Source organism: Aquila chrysaetos, chromosome 3 (assembly GCF_900496995.4).
Source record: "Aquila chrysaetos chrysaetos chromosome 3, bAquChr1.4, whole genome shotgun sequence".
NCBI classification, from domain to species: domain Eukaryota; kingdom Metazoa; phylum Chordata; class Aves; order Accipitriformes; family Accipitridae; genus Aquila; species Aquila chrysaetos.
Window position 1 is genome coordinate 3,929,709 of NC_044006.1, and position 17,173 is coordinate 3,946,881.

The following is a 17,173-nucleotide window of genomic DNA, read 5'->3' on the forward strand; positions in this document are numbered from 1 at the left end:
AGTGCTGGGTATGTCCCACCTTTCAGAAAAGAAGTGAAAGCATGTTCTGTCTCTGCGTCTCTAGCTTGCCCCCACTGCTCTTTCACACTCGAGCGGCTGCATTAACTCCCATCGTTGCACTGGTTTCCATCCCGAGCACATTCGCTCATCCCCCTGCTTCCTCTGTGGCTTCAACTTGACACAGCATTCTTCGTTGTCCCGCGGTGCTAAACAGCTACCATGTCTCACCCTAGAAGTAGCTGCACTTTTCTGGTGGGTGAACTGATCTCTGTTGACATGTCAGCTCGTTAAATCTGCAGGGCCCTTCTGGCTGAAGGGAGAGCTGTGTGGCATAAATTTAAAGCATGATTTAGTTATTAACATGAAAGCAACTGTGTTCCTGTTTGATTTGTGCAAAGGAAAACACGTAGCTAATGATGACCAAGCCTGAAGCGTGCCTAGGAGACAGCACATATGTATGTTTTCGGTGCGCCCCAGAATAATACGGAGTTTAGGCTTTAAAAGAAAGTATTTGGGTCCTTGCCAGGTAGACAGACAGTATGAATGAAACACCTGTTCTGGCTTTGGGAGGGTTTTGGAACCATTTGATTACAGGGAAGGTACAGGCTGACCTTAAAGTGAATTGAATTCTCTGGTGTAGAGTAACATGTCCTGCTACATTATAAAACTTCTTGATCTCTTCATGAAAATGTCCACAGCAGACAAAACACAGATGCATGCCTTCTTTTGTTTTTAACTAAAAGGTGCTGCCTGGACATGGCAAATTGACCAGCTGTTTATCAAAACAGTCTTTTTCAAATTTGAGTAAACGTTAAAGGGGGAACACTATAAAGGAAACAAAGATTAAGACACATTAAAGTAATTTTACAAGGGTGGGAAAAATAACTGTTAATGCCAGATGTGTTCTAATTCAGCTCTTGCTAATGCTCATTTGGCGCTTGTCAGTTTTAGGGGTTTGCATTTTCACATGACATAATTCAATTCTGAAAAGATATAAAGGATGCTGCCTTTCCTAGAGTTGCTTCCCCTTGCATCACCTTATCAGTCTGGTCTGGTTTGTCCAGTTTTAACTATTTCTGTTAACATTGCAAAACAGGCATCAGGAGTATTTTAATAAAAGCAGAGCTGTGCTGGGTATAACACTGTGGTGGGGTAGAAGTTTATGGCCTGTAGTAGACAGTAGTGTGATGACTCCGATCATCCCTTCTGGCCTTTCGCTTTATGCGTTCGTAGGAACCAGTCTGAGAAAGCAACGCAGATCCTGGTCAAATTCCTCATGCCTTCAAAAAACTCTTCAGTCATTTCCCACTGTCAGTTCAAACTGTGCCCTAGCTCTCCCTATGCAGAAGGGTTTGAAAAGCTGTAATTGAGCTGTCAGTTTGAAGAACAAACAGGGGAAATGTACTTTGGGTCTCTGTTTGCAGAACTGTCTGTATGTGCATGTGTGCGGGGGTCTGTGTGAACAGGAGGGGAACTCCTTTCCATGCCTCTGTGAACTCGGCAAACTCAATGCCAGCCTCACTTGAAACCTGCCTATGTCTTTTTTATTTTGTTTTACAGTCTTCTCAGGTACAGCCCATGAAGTTTGTAATTATAAAGCTGGAGATGTGCTTGAAGGATATTGATTGCTCTTCTGGCTCGTGTCAGTTCAATTCCAGCTCAGGTGGAATTAGTTCTTAGCTTCTAGTAGCTGTTCCTGACACGCTTGCGTCAAGACACGACATGCTTATGAAAATGGTGATCTTGGTATAAAGTTCTTAGGTCACCACAGAGCAAAGCTCAGGAAACACTTTCCTTCACACTGCTTGCAGCAGGGTAGTAGAAAAGTAATTAAATCTTCTGTAAGATAACATGTTGCTGACCCTATACAATACACGGTACAAGAACCATATGCTCACTTACTTCTCTTGGCTCAGGCACTGCTTTTACTGACGGCTCTGACTGTGGTGGTACCTTGCTAGGAAATACTGCACGTGAAGGCAATGGTTCTTTTTCCATTGGCCATATGTTGGTTTTCCCAGAGTGAGGAGCGCTTCTTTCATTTCTCTATGTAATAGACAATACAAAACCAGAGAATTTATTCACAGCAAGCAGAACGTGTCTGCATTGCCACTGAATTACTTGACAGGCCTTGCTTCTTCCCTGCATTTCTGCAGCAGGTTAAAAGGGTCTGTGTAGATAGGAAAACTCTTGCTTGTGATTTGCTGAGTCTTTGTTCAGATTTAGGAACTGAGTTCCCTCATCAAGGTAAGCTTTTGGGAGCCCCAACATCAAATTTGTTCTCGGATCTCTTTTAAGTTCTTCCTGTCCCTCCACGCTCCCAAGACCCTGCTGTCATTCTACAGCTTGCTTGAAGAAAGAGCTTGCAGTTTCTGACGGCAGCTTCTGGCAAGCTCCTCATGGTTCTGCAGTTTTCAGGGAGGCAAAAGTGAAAACTTCAGTGGAACTCAGATGCCTTTAACGGTTGCAGATGGATAGCAGCATGGCTGAAGTCGTGTTGCTACATGTAGGTTCAGGGAAGATTGGAGTAGGATTGCTACAGGCTGGATTTTTTTTTCAGTTCTTTCTGCATTCACTGGTAGTGGATTGGTTTTAAATGGAAAAGGCTCTTCTGCTTCAACATCTCCCATTTGTGAGTGTGTCACTATGACCAGTAGCTTTGTGAAGCCGAGCCAAGAAGCGCCATTGTTAGGCTCAAGGAACTAGTAAAATTCAAAGAGGGATCAAAGCAGATAGTAACATGAATGGTGAATGTCCAGGGCTGTTGAAGTTAATGCTTCTTAAATGGAAGAAAGGCTTCGCTATTCAAGCTAAGTTCTAGCTGTTATAGATCAGGGGACATCTTTTTGGTGAGCAGAGTATTCCTTGCCGACCCATCGCAGTTTTCACCTGAAATGTTTGCTGCTGGTGACTCTCAGATGAGATGTTGGACTAGATGGGACTTGTGTCTGGTCCAGATTAGCAAATACGTCTTGTTTTCCTGAGTGGTTGAGCGGCTGACCAGAGATGGAATCAGGATAGAAATTCAAGCTGTTAACCTCAACTTTTTGGTTAACCTCTGAATTGGATGTTTAGCTATGTTATAAACCCTCTGCCCCTGTCTGTGCTGGAAAAAACCCTCAGAACCCTCTTTTTTTAAACCATTTCCATTGCTTCTTGCAAAACTTCAGATCCCCTCATTATATGTAGCCTAAGTACGTTTTCAGTCTTCAAACTGTCTTTGCAAAGTAGCTCTGCAGTTGACTACAGGATAGTTCAGACTGCAGAAGGGTCATTTTTTCTGCATGGTGCTCCTGAGTCCGTGCCACAAAACCCACGTGCTAACTGTGATTTCACTTCCCTTAATTGCATTTTGGAGGGGTGATTAATTACGTGCCACTACGTTACCACTAGAGGGATTACAGATATTAGACTGGCCCAAAGTGTTTTGCCTTGTAACTCTCTTGTGGGAGTAGGAGAGTTTTTTTCCTAATCTGTGCCCTGCTTTCCTTGTTAACTCTTTTTGCGTATTCACAGGTGCCATGGGGTGTAAGTAGCTAATTAAACACGGTATTTGATAAAGTTTAAGGAAGTTTTAATTCCTGTCCTGTGGAGTATTGGTCTCCCATATATAAACGTGTTAGTTAACGATTACTGCAGAGCACATGTATTTTCAAAGGTGGCTGTTCCACTTTCCCTGGAGCAAGCTACCCATTTTCAAGCACAGTTTAAAGGGCAAAACTGCCTGTCCTCTTCATAAGAATTTGTTTTAAAAGGTTCTATTTAGCTTTTAAAGGATACATTCATCTGCTGAATCACAAGATCTTGCATTAAGTGGGGAACCCAGGGGAAAGATCTCCAAAGAGCCGGACAAGCAGGAAGGGGTTAAAAGAGGTCTGAAAGCCCTTTAGGAAGTCTTTCTAACTGAATAGGCTTGGCGGCTGTGCTCCAGTGCTTCCTCGCCATGTGCAACCAAGCACTTCTCACCACCACCCTGCGTTCACAAGTCCTGATGTCATGCTAATGCGATCTCGCACTGCGCGCAGTGCCAGGACAGAAACAGCTGGCACTGGATGGCTCCCAGGTTCGTGATGGCATGTGGGTCTGCAGTCCTCCACCTCCTGATGTTGGGACCGACCAGCTTTCCCCACCTGGGCGGAGAGCTGCGAGTGTCCCACTGCCTGCAGCACAGGGCACTGCGGTGACCAGGGCTCCACTCTCACCGTATGGTAATCTCACAATCTATCGCTATATGATAGGCCACGTACATAGGCTTTAGATACAGTACAAGGGATCTTTCAAAGGCCCTTGAAAGTGCTGAAGTGAGTGTAATTGCATAGCCTGCCAGGTACGCGCCAAATGCAAATGCAGTCTGTGGAGCTAGGTATTTGAACTACACACATCACAATGCTTTTTTTTTTTAAAAGAGCTTTTCATATTTAAGACAGTAACTTTTCCAAGAGGGCTGGTTCCTGCTAGGCTGTCCACAAAAGAGAAACAAAGAGGATGATGTGAGGCAACGAGCAAATGCCCAGCAGCAGCCTGTGAAGACCTGGACACGCTTAAGAGCTTGTTTTATTTCCTGTGGGGTACAAATACCGTAGCAATTCAACTGTATGGAGTCCAGACTTGATCTCTGTTGCTCTACTCTGTATCTTCTTAGTTTAAAGAAACAGTATTGGCCAGTTCAGGCACACAATTTTGTGTGTATCGTTCAATTCTTGGATTTAAAAAAGCCTGTCTGTGCTAGACAATCAAAGTAGAGTTTTGATGAGTTAATTTACATATTGCTATATATAATTTCTTGTAATATGTTCAGTTTCTTATCTGTAAAGTGTCTTCCCCCAGTAGTATGTAAAGACCTGACAGCGTGTGTGTCCTTGCAAGTCGCACCACGGAGGGACTGTGCGTGGGTAGCGGAGGGATGGGGAGAAGGTTGGGTTATCGCTGAGCTGCTTCTTTCCCCCTTAGGTGCGAAGGCAAAGCCTTTCCCGGACAGCCAGTCTTTCTGGGGAAAGCGGAAGCGAATTTTTCACTGTCCAAATTCAACGAGAACCAACGGCATACCCCGAGGAGAGTAAACTGGATTTTGTGGAGCCTTCTACTGTTTCGTTAATTAGTAATAGAGTTTTTCCTGGAGATAAAGCGATCTATCGGTTAATGGAGTTTAACGTACTAAAATACCAGCGAGCTCGACCAAGGCAGCGCAGCCCCGCAGATACAATAGGCACATTGTTTCCCTGAGGATCCTATCCCCCTTTTATCTGGGGGGGGGGGGGAATCACTTCACCCCACTTGGCCTCTCCTCCCGCAACGCTGCGGCTGCCCGCGGGGCTGGGGGGGTTCCCAGGGCGAGACCAGCTGTGTGCGTGGGTGTGGGGTGTGGAAGACCCCGGCGGCAGCGCCGAGCGAAAGGGTTAAGGGCGGCGGGGCCGCGCAGGGGGCGGGCGGTCCCTCCCCGCCGCCGGGGCAGAAGTAGCGCGTCCGCGGCGGCGCGGCGCGCAGTACCGAGGCGGCGGGACGGGGGAGGCCGGTGCCGTTGCCCGCCCCCGCCGCTCGGGCAACCTCGGTGTGAAGATGGCGAGGGCGGCGGAGCGGGGCGGTGCGCGGCTGGGGTTGCTGCTGCTGCTGGCGTTACCCGTCGCCGCCGCCCGCCCGCCCGCCTCTTTCCCCAGCGATGTGAACGGGCACAGCCTTCACCCGCCCTACTTCAACCTGGCCGAGGGCACCCGTATCTCCGCCACCGCCACCTGCGGCGAGGAGGCGGTAGGCACCGGTAGCCGCCGCGCCGTGGAGGACCTCTACTGCAAACTGGTCGGGGGGCCGGTGGCGGGGGGGGACCCCAACCAGACCATCCAGGTACGGCCGGGGAGGGGACTGGGGGGGGGGGGTACACCCGCACATGGGCAGCTCGTAGAGCCTCACCGGGGTGCCAAAGCCGTCTCCCGGCCGGGGGGAGGGGGTTGCAGAAAGGTCCGGACCCCCCCCTTTGTGCTCCCCCCGGCCATCGCTGCCTCGTCCCATCCCTGTTTTTCAGGCGTTGGTGCGAGAAGAGGCAGAACCTGGGAAGGGCAGAGGCTGCGGCAAAGAGTGGGGCAGCTCAGAGCTGGGCGAGCAAGCAGTGTGCAGGGCCCCACGGCCCCCACTGCCGCGGGTGTTTTCCCACGCATCCGTGCCCTCAGCCGGACCTTGTACAGAGCCGGTGTGCACCAGCTGGCAGATGGGTTAGCGGTGGGGTGCTCTGGGAGGGGCAGAGGACAGGCAGGATGATCCCCAGGGCATCCTCCCCTGCCTAGGCCTGCGTACTGGAGTCGGGAGCCCATCTGAAGCCCCTTGGAGCAGTGGGGCGATGAGACGCACGTGCTCGCTCTCTCCCAGCCTTGCCAGAAGTCACATGTGTGAAACACGGCTTGCTGCGTTCCCGTGGCATTATTTTTAAAGTTGTTGGTTCTTTATGTTTACAAAATCCTGGGCAAAGCAGCTCCTAAATTCCTCCGAGAGTCGGGGAATCAGTATGATAAATGTGATAGTGTTTATCTTTATGGGTCTTAACTCCGCCATTCCCTCTGTGTTCAGTGGGGCATTTGGATGAGCAGAGGAGAAAGTTAAGAGGGTGAATTTTACAAGCAAATGTCAGGTGACTTATCTCAGGGGTCCCATTTTAAGTGGACCAGAGGGAGCTTGCAGCCAGGAATGTAGATGGTAAAAACTGCTGTGCAGCTATGGTCCTCTTGAAAAGAGGAAAGAACAGTTGTAAACAGGATTGTAAAACATGAGTTTTAGTTGCAGGAACTCCAGACCCACTGCCCCCCTCAGGGCAGCCCAAGCTGGGAAGAGCAGCTCTGATTTGAAATGCTTTACAGCCTGAAACCTGCCATGGAGCGGCCAGCTGCTGCTCGCTACCGTTTTCTGCTTGGTGCTTATGAGGTTCACAGTGCCAGTTCACCTGTTGCAATGGAGCAGTAGGGTTGTCCCTAACAGTAAGGAAGACCAAGGGAAAATGGTCAAGTTTCTCAGATTGAGCCTTTCTTGGCCTTTTGGTGGGGTGGCTTTGTTATAAGATGATGTCTGAAGCATTTTTCTCATTCTGGCCGCATTCTCCTGAGTTAGTGCTGTACTAGGAATTTTCTGGCTATTGTGTGGTTATGACATGGAATTTTGCTCTGTGTGTGGTAGAAATTGTTGAAGATGTTACTGGATGGCAAGCAGCTGACATACCCTTCTCCGAGTTTTGCCACCTTTTAAAAGTGATCTGTTTCACTTTGCACTGTAAAATAATGTAACTTGAAGAAGCTTTGCTTTAAGTACTAGTAGCAGGAGTCTATAGGGACCTTGATGTAGTAATTGTGCCTACAGCGAGGCAAAGGTAGTAAGGAAAGGTAAAGAAGTAACTGCTGCTGTGTGCACTTGCAAACAAATGTGAATGATCTGATCTGCTAAGCAAAACTGGGAGGATAAGACTGCTTGGAGATGTGGGTATGCATTTATCGCTCTACATCTGCCCACCTGCGCTCCCGCCACACCACTAGCTTAGCATGACACACTGCACTAAGGATGCTGGTGACTAAAATAAACCCTTCAGGCTGTACCAGCTCTGGGGGCAGTTGTAACTCATCCTGCAAGTGCAGCCCTTTCCTGGCACCGCAGGGTGTGCACATCCTCCCGTCTTCCCCCTGCTGCCAAACAGGGCTCCTCAGCTGCGGATTTCTGCAGTAACCTCCTCCCGTCCCCTCTGCAGCTCTGGCACAGGGTTGCTTTGATCTGAGCACCGCTTCCCAGGCCAGTGGTCTTCGGTCAGTCTGAATGCTTTAGAAAAATCCTTTTGTAGTAGCTCCTTTCCATGACCACAGGCAGAACCTAAAAGGGAGGGGAGGAAACAGGAGGCATCAGAGCAGAGGTCAGAGTTCCCAATTCATCCCCTTTAGGGGTTTCGGCACCACCTGGTGACTAAATCAATGAGGGAGGTGGGAGGGAAGTGTTCAATTTGAGCCGACTGAAACAACAATAATGAACTCCACATGTGTGCCCTTGCTGTGTCCCAACAGACGGAGTCCCTTCCCTTCTCTGTTCACCTGCTCAGTGCTGCTCGTGCGTGGGGCAGCTGTGGTGTAACGGGGGTTTTGGTCAGGACTTCTGGAGGAATGCCTCTTGGGACCCTCCAAGAGATTTCCACGTGCCGTGGTGGTGAAGGGATGTTTGCTTGACTAAAGACCTAGTGTAAACTTTAATACAATCATCTAGTCAATGAGTTCTGTCAGTTCTCTGTTTTCTGGTTGTTTTCATTTGACATTGTAGAAGACATTCAGGAAAGGGAATTCATTGACTTTAAAACGTGATGGTCTTAAAATGTCAATAATCATTAAGCTTTCTGAAATAATGCTGCCCTAAAGACACTTGCAGTGTTTTTGGCACAGCTTGTGGGAAGGCTGTAAACCTTTTCAAGGAGTTTCCTTTGGTTTATTCAGGGCTCTTTGGCAGAAGACAGCATTTCTAACTGTGGGGGGCTTTTCAGTCTGCAAGGATGTGATGCACAGCGATGCTGAGGTGTGCTGAAAGGACTTGTGATGGAGGTTTGCTTTCCTTGTCCCACTCGCCAATCAGCATGGGCAATCCTACCTTAATGATAATGTTTGAAGATGAGCCAAAAGAGAGATTATAGGTTTATTTTTCTGGTCAAGCTTTATTGAAGATGCTTGTAGCTAGCTGTCTTCCAAGACAGACAGTTCTGCCAAGGCATAGCTGTGTGCTCAAGTTCCCCAACCCACCCGGCTGCCTGGTGGCTGTTCCAGAGACCTGCCAAGGCCGGCAGGGATCATACACTGCTCTCGGAGTGAGGCAGGGTGGTAGACGATTACTTTATTTCAGGAGATTAGTTGTATAACAATAAGGGAAGTTACTAGCATTAATTGAAGCAATTATAGACCTTAGAATTTAAACAAGTGCAACAAACCTCACTGATTTCAAGTCAGTGCTGCTTTTGCTTTGTTTGCACGTTGAATTGCAGTGCTGAGCTACGCTTGCCTGAGCAGCTCTGGTGCTTATCAGCGGTCTTGTCTTCTTGCTCTTCTAGGTGTTGGTAACAGATGAGGTCTGAAGCTGTTTCATACCTGAATGTCTCTGAATTAAGTGACATTCTCTTTTGATATCCCGCAGCAGTCAGTGACCATCTGGTCCGGTGCTTCTCTATCCCGTGCCGTGTCTCTCGTGCGTGGTGCTGCGTGGCAGAGGCGAGCTGGCTCAGCCCAGGGCACTCTGGGCTTCGGGTGACAGTGGTGCTGTACCTCTCTGTATGTGTCTCTTTTGTGGTTACATATATGATAGCATTGGACTTTGGTGGTTTAACTGCAGCTGAAAACACAAAGTTTTTAGAACAAGTTGCTGTTGCCTGCAGAAAAGACACCTGGTGAGATAGCACCTGCTTAACTCTGTGTGAGCAGTTACCTGATCTGCGAGGACAGCCCCTGTACCAGCTTGCAAGCATGTACTTTCCTTGTCTGAAATATTACTTTTTTGCCCCCCATTTCCTGCCTCTTACCTCATCCCCAGCAGCCCAGGCTGCCCCACACTCCCTGTGGTTTTCTGATAAATTAGGTGAGGAGAGCTGAGGTTGGGTCGTGGCAGGGCCAGATAAATGGGGACAAAGCCATCTGCTTTTCCCCAGGCAAACCGTGCCAGCAGGGTGCCAGGCTAGTCTTTATGCTCAAGGGAAACTTCAAAGTTCCCATTGACATGAGCGGGAACAGGATCAGGCCTTGCAGGTCTCTGGAAGCTGCCCTCCATTCAAACCTCCTCCTTATCTCTTTCCCTTTGCAGTTTGCTCCGATTGTGGCAGTTTTATGTTCTCTAAGCTGCCTTCCAACTTCTTGCATTGCTGAAGTTCGTTCTTTGGTGTACCTTGGTGATGTCCGTGCCTATGCAGCTCTGGCAACCTGCCGTCTCCTCTAGGCCTGTGGCTCACAATTGCTTTTTAATTAAAATCCTCTGCTGATGTCAGAACTTCTCTCTTCCCTGTAGAGTCCTGATGTGCTGTGCAGGAACCCGAGTTGCTCTAAAATAGGAAAAGCTGGAAATGATTCTCATCAGGTTTAGGTCTGGCTCTAATGAAACAACTAATGAGCAACTGGTGCATCAGAGGGGCTAATTGCACTTTTAACAGCAAACTTAGATCAGCTGTTGATATGTTTACCAGCCCAGTGGCAGCTAATGCGTGCAGGCTGCACAGCAATGGGGAGGGATAACAGCAGCATTACACATGTGGAGCAGCAGATCCTAATTTTTAGTCCCCTCTTACTGAACTTGAATTGTCTGTCACCCATCAAGGGGAACTTGGAGTTCAAAATGGCTTTCACATCTGTGGCAAGAATTTAAAGTATGAAAACACTTTATTTTTTTGTTATTTATCCCCATTTTGTAACCTTGCCTCGCTTCTCTCCCCACCTCAGTGTTGTGTATTGTGCCGCAGAAATTTCCACACAACCTGTTGCACCGGTTCCTGTTAAAGGTTTGAGCTGAAGAGTTGGGTCAGTTTTATCTGGTCTGCTCTCCCTCCTCGCTCAATGCATGTTAAAGTGGGCCTTGTTCTGACCTCTCTGTACAGCAGGAGCTCCCTGAACAGGCATCAGGGTTACCTGGATGGTTTCAGCTGCCCTTTTCTTTGGCCTTTTGCTTGCCCATCTGCTATTTTCATATCTCTAGAGTTAATTAAAAGGTGCTCTTGTTCAGGATCATTTGTGTTGTATAATTGCCCACAAATAACATAGCACATGGCTGTGGGGAAGAATGCTGTGAAATCTTTGTTTCCTTTGCCCTGAGATTACTCCAGAGTTCGGGGCATCTGGAAAATCACATGCTCTGTGGTGGCTCTGCCTGGCCTCAGCCCTTGCAGGGATGCAGATGCAGTAAGCAGGAAGGAGATTGCCTCTCTTGAGATCGTGTACCTGGTATAATATTAAAGCTGGCTGCAGCTGGGACAGGCAAGGGCAGCTTGCTTGACTGGGGATAACTGTGCCTTTAAAAGGAAAACTGCCTGTACTAAGAGTCCCCTTCTACACTGTTTGTAGCAGCAATTCAAGTGACAGAACAGTGGCTCCACAAAACAAGTAACTTGCCAATTTTCAGGGCTATTTGCAGGTTTCCTTAAGAGTGCGTCAGATTCATTTGTCCGTTAAATGGGAAAGAAAGCATCGCCCCTAACAGCTCAGGTCTTTGTTTGATACTGCTCAGGAGGTGCTGTTAAAGTTGCAGAGCTGTTTTCTCTGGCAGCGTGTCCATGGAGCTGACAAAGCCACCCGCACCACAAAAGCAAGGCAGAAAAGTGACTGCAGCTAGGTCCCTGGCCAGCTGACAGCAGGGGCTGTCCCTTTCTGGCCTTGCATTGCAGCATCGCCAGCAAAAGGAGCTTGGCTGCTAGACTATTAAGCTTGAAAATGTAGCTGAAAGGACTATGCTTGCGAAATGAATAGGTTGACAAGAAACAGATTGCAGGGAGTTGGGCAGAAGAACTGCCAGTCTGGGTCCATAGGAATGACTGAATGGTCTGGGTCAGGATCTCTGGGTGTCAACAGAGGTGTGAGTGGCAGCCTCAGCAGAGGAGCTGGTGGCCCTGGAGCTTGAGCTACTGCTCTCCGTTACGGTGCGGGCGGCTTCTCCCTCTGCATACTCTTCTGCATCTGGCAACCAGTTCTTTGTGTCTGGGTTCCCTTTGTCAACGCTCAGTTGCACATCCGAAATACAGACTACTTAGAGCAGCCTAAATTCTACATTGGGTGGTGGTTGTGGGGGTTTTGAGCTTTTTCTTGTTCCTTTTTCCATCCATGCTCTAAATTGGTGCAAACGAAAGGTTTATATATTGATTTGTATTAGCAGGCTTACACCCCATATTTTCTGAATTGCTTTGATACCTGTCTGCTTTGTGCCACGTTTTTCTGGCTGCAGTTAAATGTTATTTTTGTACTTTCCAACAGGGCCAGTACTGCGACATCTGTTCCTCCGCAAACAGCAACAAGGCCCACCCCATAACAAATGCCATTGATGGGACAGAACGCTGGTGGCAGAGCCCTCCTCTTTCCCGGGGGCTGGAGTTCAACCAGGTCAACGTCACTTTGGACCTTGGACAGGTAACCCAAGTCCTTCTTGGTTATATTGTAGACTATGCTGGCAAGGACCTGCTCCTCTGCTTCTAAAATCCTTCACTGGTCCTTGCTGGAAGGGTGAGACAAAACCTGCTCATTTAACAATAGGGCAGGAGGCTCTGGTTAAAATGTGGAAGGGAAAACCTCTTGTCTGTCTGTTTGTAGTATTAACTGCAGTCTGTGCTATTTGCTGTTGCTATTTGGGCTCTCCCTAAAAGTTGAGTCACTCATGGAAACCTGCCACACACTATGCAGGTGCCATTGCCCTGAAGAGGGTACCTGCCTCCCGAAGGGGGACGGTTAGCAAGGCTTCACCCCAGAACATGAAAATACAGCCCTGAGGAATTTAAGGTTGTGCTGTAAAACTTCAACTGGTTCGTTTAAAGCTCTTTAAAAAAAAGCAAGTCCGTCCTGAAGATCTTTGTATAAAAGACAAAGAACGACAATAGATGTTTGGTCTCTAATGCTGGCAAGTCAAAGGGAATTAACATTGTAATAGCATGGCTGCCAGCCCTCACCGCCTCCTATTCATCAGCAAAACCATCCCTCTGGAAATGGGTTATTCTCTAAGACTTCCCTCGGCTTAGAGGAAAGCAGCAGCAAAGATGTCCTGCCTGAAGCTGCAGAGGCAGGAAGGTGTTATAAGCCAGAGACCTGAAGGGCTGTGGGTCTGCTTTCTGGTATGAGGCCATTGCTCTGGCTGTTGGATGGGGCAAGTCCTCGGATCGGGGCAGGGGGTGCGTGAGACGCCCCTTTCTCCGCAGTGCCATGCAGCCTTGTCTCTGGGAGCAGCCCCAGCTCCTCGCTGGCAGCTGTTAGCCCTTGTAATTCAGGATTTGGGGCATTTGCTCTGTAGTCTATGACAACTTAGTAGTTGACTACTGAAGTGCCCCTGTGAGCTGGTAGGGATGGGCTTTCACCTCCTCTGCTGTACTTCCCCAAGCTCTGCTACCAGCCCTACAGCACCAAAGGCCAAGTTTGGGTCCTCCTTGACTGGAAGGTCTGTGGGAGGGGGGAGTTGTGCAGCTGTGGACAGCTCACCTCTTGCATAGGGAACTTGCCTGCTGTGATTGCTAAGGCAGCCTTTCAGGGGCTGAGTGCCCTGGCCCTTTCTTTGGGAGTTTGCACTGATTGTAGCGATTTCAAGCCTTGTCAGGCACTGAAGCTTTGCACTGACCTTGCAGGTGGCTATTTCACCCTTTTTGGTGGAGTAAAGGCTCGTTTGTCACTGCTGTTTGCAAGGTGTCTGACTCCAAATTTACAGCTATAGATACCTGGGATGTATTGATGACAATACCCTTCTGTTAAATGCTTCAAACACACACTTTAGTCCCCAGGATTGTCTCTGATCCACTCCCTGCCCTGCTGTAGTGCTCGCTTGGAGCCTCTCAAACACCCTCCACAAACTTGCGCTCTCCCATGAGTGCCAGCTATCTAAAGCTGTGCTATACACAGCACCAGCAAAATATCTCCTAACGCCCGGGGCACATCATGCATCGCATAATAGCTGTGTGGGCAAAGCCTCCCAGGGCTGCACGCAGTGTGCCGATCCCGTTGGCCAACGTAGGAGGCATCTGCTGTGTCTCTTAGAAACTTCCCAGCTGGCAGGGGTGTGCTGGGTGGGTGGATTGCTTGTGTTCCCTCCTGTGACCAGCGGCCAGCCTGCAACACGGGTTTCTGATCACTCACCACTTCTCTGGAAAGGGATTTTCAAAGACCACCTTTCCTTGAGAGCTTCTCCTCCTCTTTGTTATTCCCTGTGGCAACTTTCTGGCTTTAGCCCAGAGCTAACCCAGCTGTGCTGTGTGCTTGCAGGCTGCTGCATTTGGCTTACCTGGGGATTTGCAGCCTTCAGAGCTGCAGTGCTGGGAGCCAGAGCTAGGAATAATTCTGGGGGGCTGCAGTATTTCTAAAACTGAGCTGGTGTAAGTTTACCTTGTCTTTTCTGCCTTCCTCTCCCAGGCCTCTGTATTTGCTCTTGGTACCCTGGGGGGTGGGATTGCACCATCATTTCTGCAAGGCTGGTAGCAGAACTTCCACGTGTGTGCTGGTTGTGGTGGCTTCACCTGGTGGGGAGTTTCTCTGGGCTCACAGATCCTCTGCTTCCCTGCCACCTTTGCAAAGTAAGTGGTTGCCCAGCTGGTCTCAACAGGGGCACAAAACTAAAGCTTCAGCCCATTTTTAGTGGCTTCCTCTTTATACATGCCCTTATTGTATGTAATTGCTATAATAACCTGTTTATGCTCCTGGTGAGAGTCAGTTCTTTGCTTTTCCCTCCTTTGTTTTGGTAGGTCGGGCAATAGAAACAAGATGAAATGTTACAGAATCGCTAATTTCCTCCTTTTGAAGTTGAGGCTGGTTGAAAGGATGGAAGATAAAAAGAGGAATTCTTGGGACCCAGCAGGGTCTGCAGGGCTAGTGCAGGATCAGGCCGGTGTACCTGGCAGCCAGGCTTTGCAAATTCCTTGGATACCTGTGAAACAGCGCAGGTAACACCCTCAAAGGCATGTCTGAGAGCAGGGCTTTTTTTGGCTGGCAAACAAGGCCTCTCCTTGCTCAATATAACCCTCTAGGGAACTCTTGGACCAATTAAGATTTAATTTAAGGGACTGACGGCCACTAAAAGCTTTTTTCCCTTTGGAGGATCATGAGTGCCTGGTGCTGATGGCATGGTGCTTTGGCAGGAACACGGCAGGGGGTGGCACAGGAGGTTGTGGTGTCAGCCCCCTCCCTTTGCTGCTGTGCTTCCCTGCTGTCTTGGTCCCTCTCAAGCCGTAAGTGCTTAATTACCAGCTGGAATCAGGTTTCTCCAGCATTTGGCAAGGCTGTGGCAACTGGGAGAGGGGTGGTTAATTAAGCAGCCTGTTGGTCTTTGCTTTTGCTGGCTGGGAGCTTGCTCTCCTCACAGGGATGTTAAAATCCTATGGGAAGGAGAGAGAGAGGAATATTCACAGCCAGCAAGTAAGTTAAAGAACAGCTCAGGCTGGCCACCCAGCTGGTGTGAGTATATTAAACGCTCACATCATGTCATCTTAGTGCCAGCAGTGGCCTAATCTTAACAGCTTCATCAGCAAGGCGGATCGGAGCTCCCACCACAGCATGGGAAGAGATTGTGTCTGATTATCTGCTGGGGGGGGGGGTCGGATCTGAATTGCTCCCGCTGGTCCCGTGTCTATTCTTGCCTCCTTGGGGAGAAGTAATTTTTCTTTTCAGAATTGGTGGGGGGAAAAGCTGGCAGAGGAGGAAGAGTCACTTGAGGGTTCCCATGTCAGACCCGGGTCTGAGCACCAGAAATAAGGCAAACAGCTCCAAGGAGGAAAGTTAAATGAATTTCAGGAGCTGCTTGGGAGGGGACTATGAAGAGGGAATTACTTTTTTTAACTTGCTTTTCATCCTTACCTTGTGCTTAAAACTTTAGTATATTCAGGGTGAATGGCTTGGCCACTTCATGGATTTGCTGCAAAATACAACGTCATGGCACCATGTTGAAGCACGGTTCAGGTTTTGCAGGGTGGAAGAATTGAAGGGTGCTGTGTGCTGGGAGGACACTGTTGTGTGTTGTGATATTGCTGGACAATCTGGACTTGTCCCCAAAACTGGCCATCCTGCCTGGCTTGGAGGGCAAAGGCCCATGTTGTGACCAAGGGTCCTAAGCCTGCCCCACTGCTGCTTAGCTCCAAGCTCATTCCTTTCCTGCCTGGAGCCTCAAGACCAGCTGGAAATGGGAAAGTGCCTCTGCTGCAAAAGGGCTGTGTGAGGAGTAGAGGGACAGGAGACCATGACTCACTGCCACCACGGGAATTGTCCCCTGTGATCCTGCTGTGATTAAGTGCCACAGTGGGTGGAGGGGAGGAAAGGGTGTGATGGAAGATTCTTTTTTTTTTTTTTTTTTTTTTTTTTTTTTTTAAGAAGGTCGTTTGAGTCAGAGCTGACAAAAATCAGGAGGTTTAAAGAAACATGAATGGCTGGCTTCCTGCCAGGGCCTGACATCTTCCTTGCATGAAGGTGAACCCAGGCCAGCCCTTCCAGAGATGTTTATGGATAGTTGGTGCTTTATGATAAACTCCGGAGAGGAATGCTTGCAGTCATGCAAGAGCAGGAGCTTCGTGCCAGTGCTTGCTTGAGGTTAATTACTGCAGTGAGAAGGTGGCTGGATAGCATCCCCCATCTCCCCCCATATCCCCAGAGTCTGCTAGCCCCGGTGACACTAGAGAACAGCAGAATTTCCGACTGAAGCTTTGCAGGGAGTTTTGAGTTACACCCCAAAGGTATTTAATTTGGCAATGCCACGCAGAGGGCACGCAGCCTCATCTACACACCGGTCACTGCCAAGAAACACTTATGTCCATTCACCTGCCACTGAGGAGAGAAGAGATACCTCCTCCTTTGGAGAGCTCCAGGCTGTTACTGCTTAAAATGCAGCTCCCTTTAGGGTTAATAAGGAAAAAACCCCCATTGCATTCATTGGTAACTCATGAAGATAGAAAGGAAATGGAAAGGAAATGAAAAGGATTGTGAGCTGAGCTCCTGGGCCAGTCTGAAGGTGTGTTTTGTAGTCCCTGTAAGATGTGTCTGGGCAAGGGAGTAGATCAGTAGCTTACCGGGTGCCTTGAGAAGTACCTCTTGAGTTTTCTGGTAATTACAGTGCGATCTGCCAAAGTTACCATTTTTTCTGGCCTCTGTTGAACTGATTAACTTAGGCTTGCTAGGCTCCTCTAGCTTCAAAGTAAAGGTGTTCATTGGCACAATACACACTGGACGCTTCAGCCGTTGGCCATCAGGCTGTTATTCTTTCAGTGTGAAACTTCTCTCAAAAGGAGGTAGGTGTTTTTCCTGTGGTGGATTTCCAGGGCATAAACCTACTTCCTTTCCCTCTTGCACTGCAAGCGTGGCCCCTCGGGACCGGCTTTGCGCAACGGTTAGACGTGCAGGATGCTTGCAGGTTCTGTGAATGTGGCTGAATGCCTGACTTGCATGAACAAGTCAATCCTCTTTGTGTGAACTGATTTCTTGTTAATGAATATTAAATTCCTATTCATCCTTGGTAGATCTGGGCTGGGTTC

General features: G+C 48.7%; 1 protein-coding gene across 3 annotated transcripts in view; it reads left to right on the plus strand.

Moving 5' to 3' along the window:
* The first annotated feature begins 5,451 nt into the window (after window positions 1–5,451).
* The window catches only part of LAMA5 (laminin subunit alpha 5), a 96,998-nt gene continuing 85,276 nt past the window's right edge, over window positions 5,452–17,173 (plus strand). For 2 of the 3 annotated variants that reach the window (XM_030007591.2, XM_030007593.2), the window contains exons 1-2: window positions 5,452–5,838; window positions 11,943–12,095. In XM_030007591.2, coding sequence (XP_029863451.1) covers window positions 5,557–5,838; window positions 11,943–12,095 — 435 coding nt within the window. In that variant the 5' untranslated portion in view covers window positions 5,452–5,556. The remainder of the gene's footprint in view (window positions 5,839–11,942; window positions 12,096–17,173) is intronic. The other variant, XM_030007592.2, reaches the window with a different exon arrangement.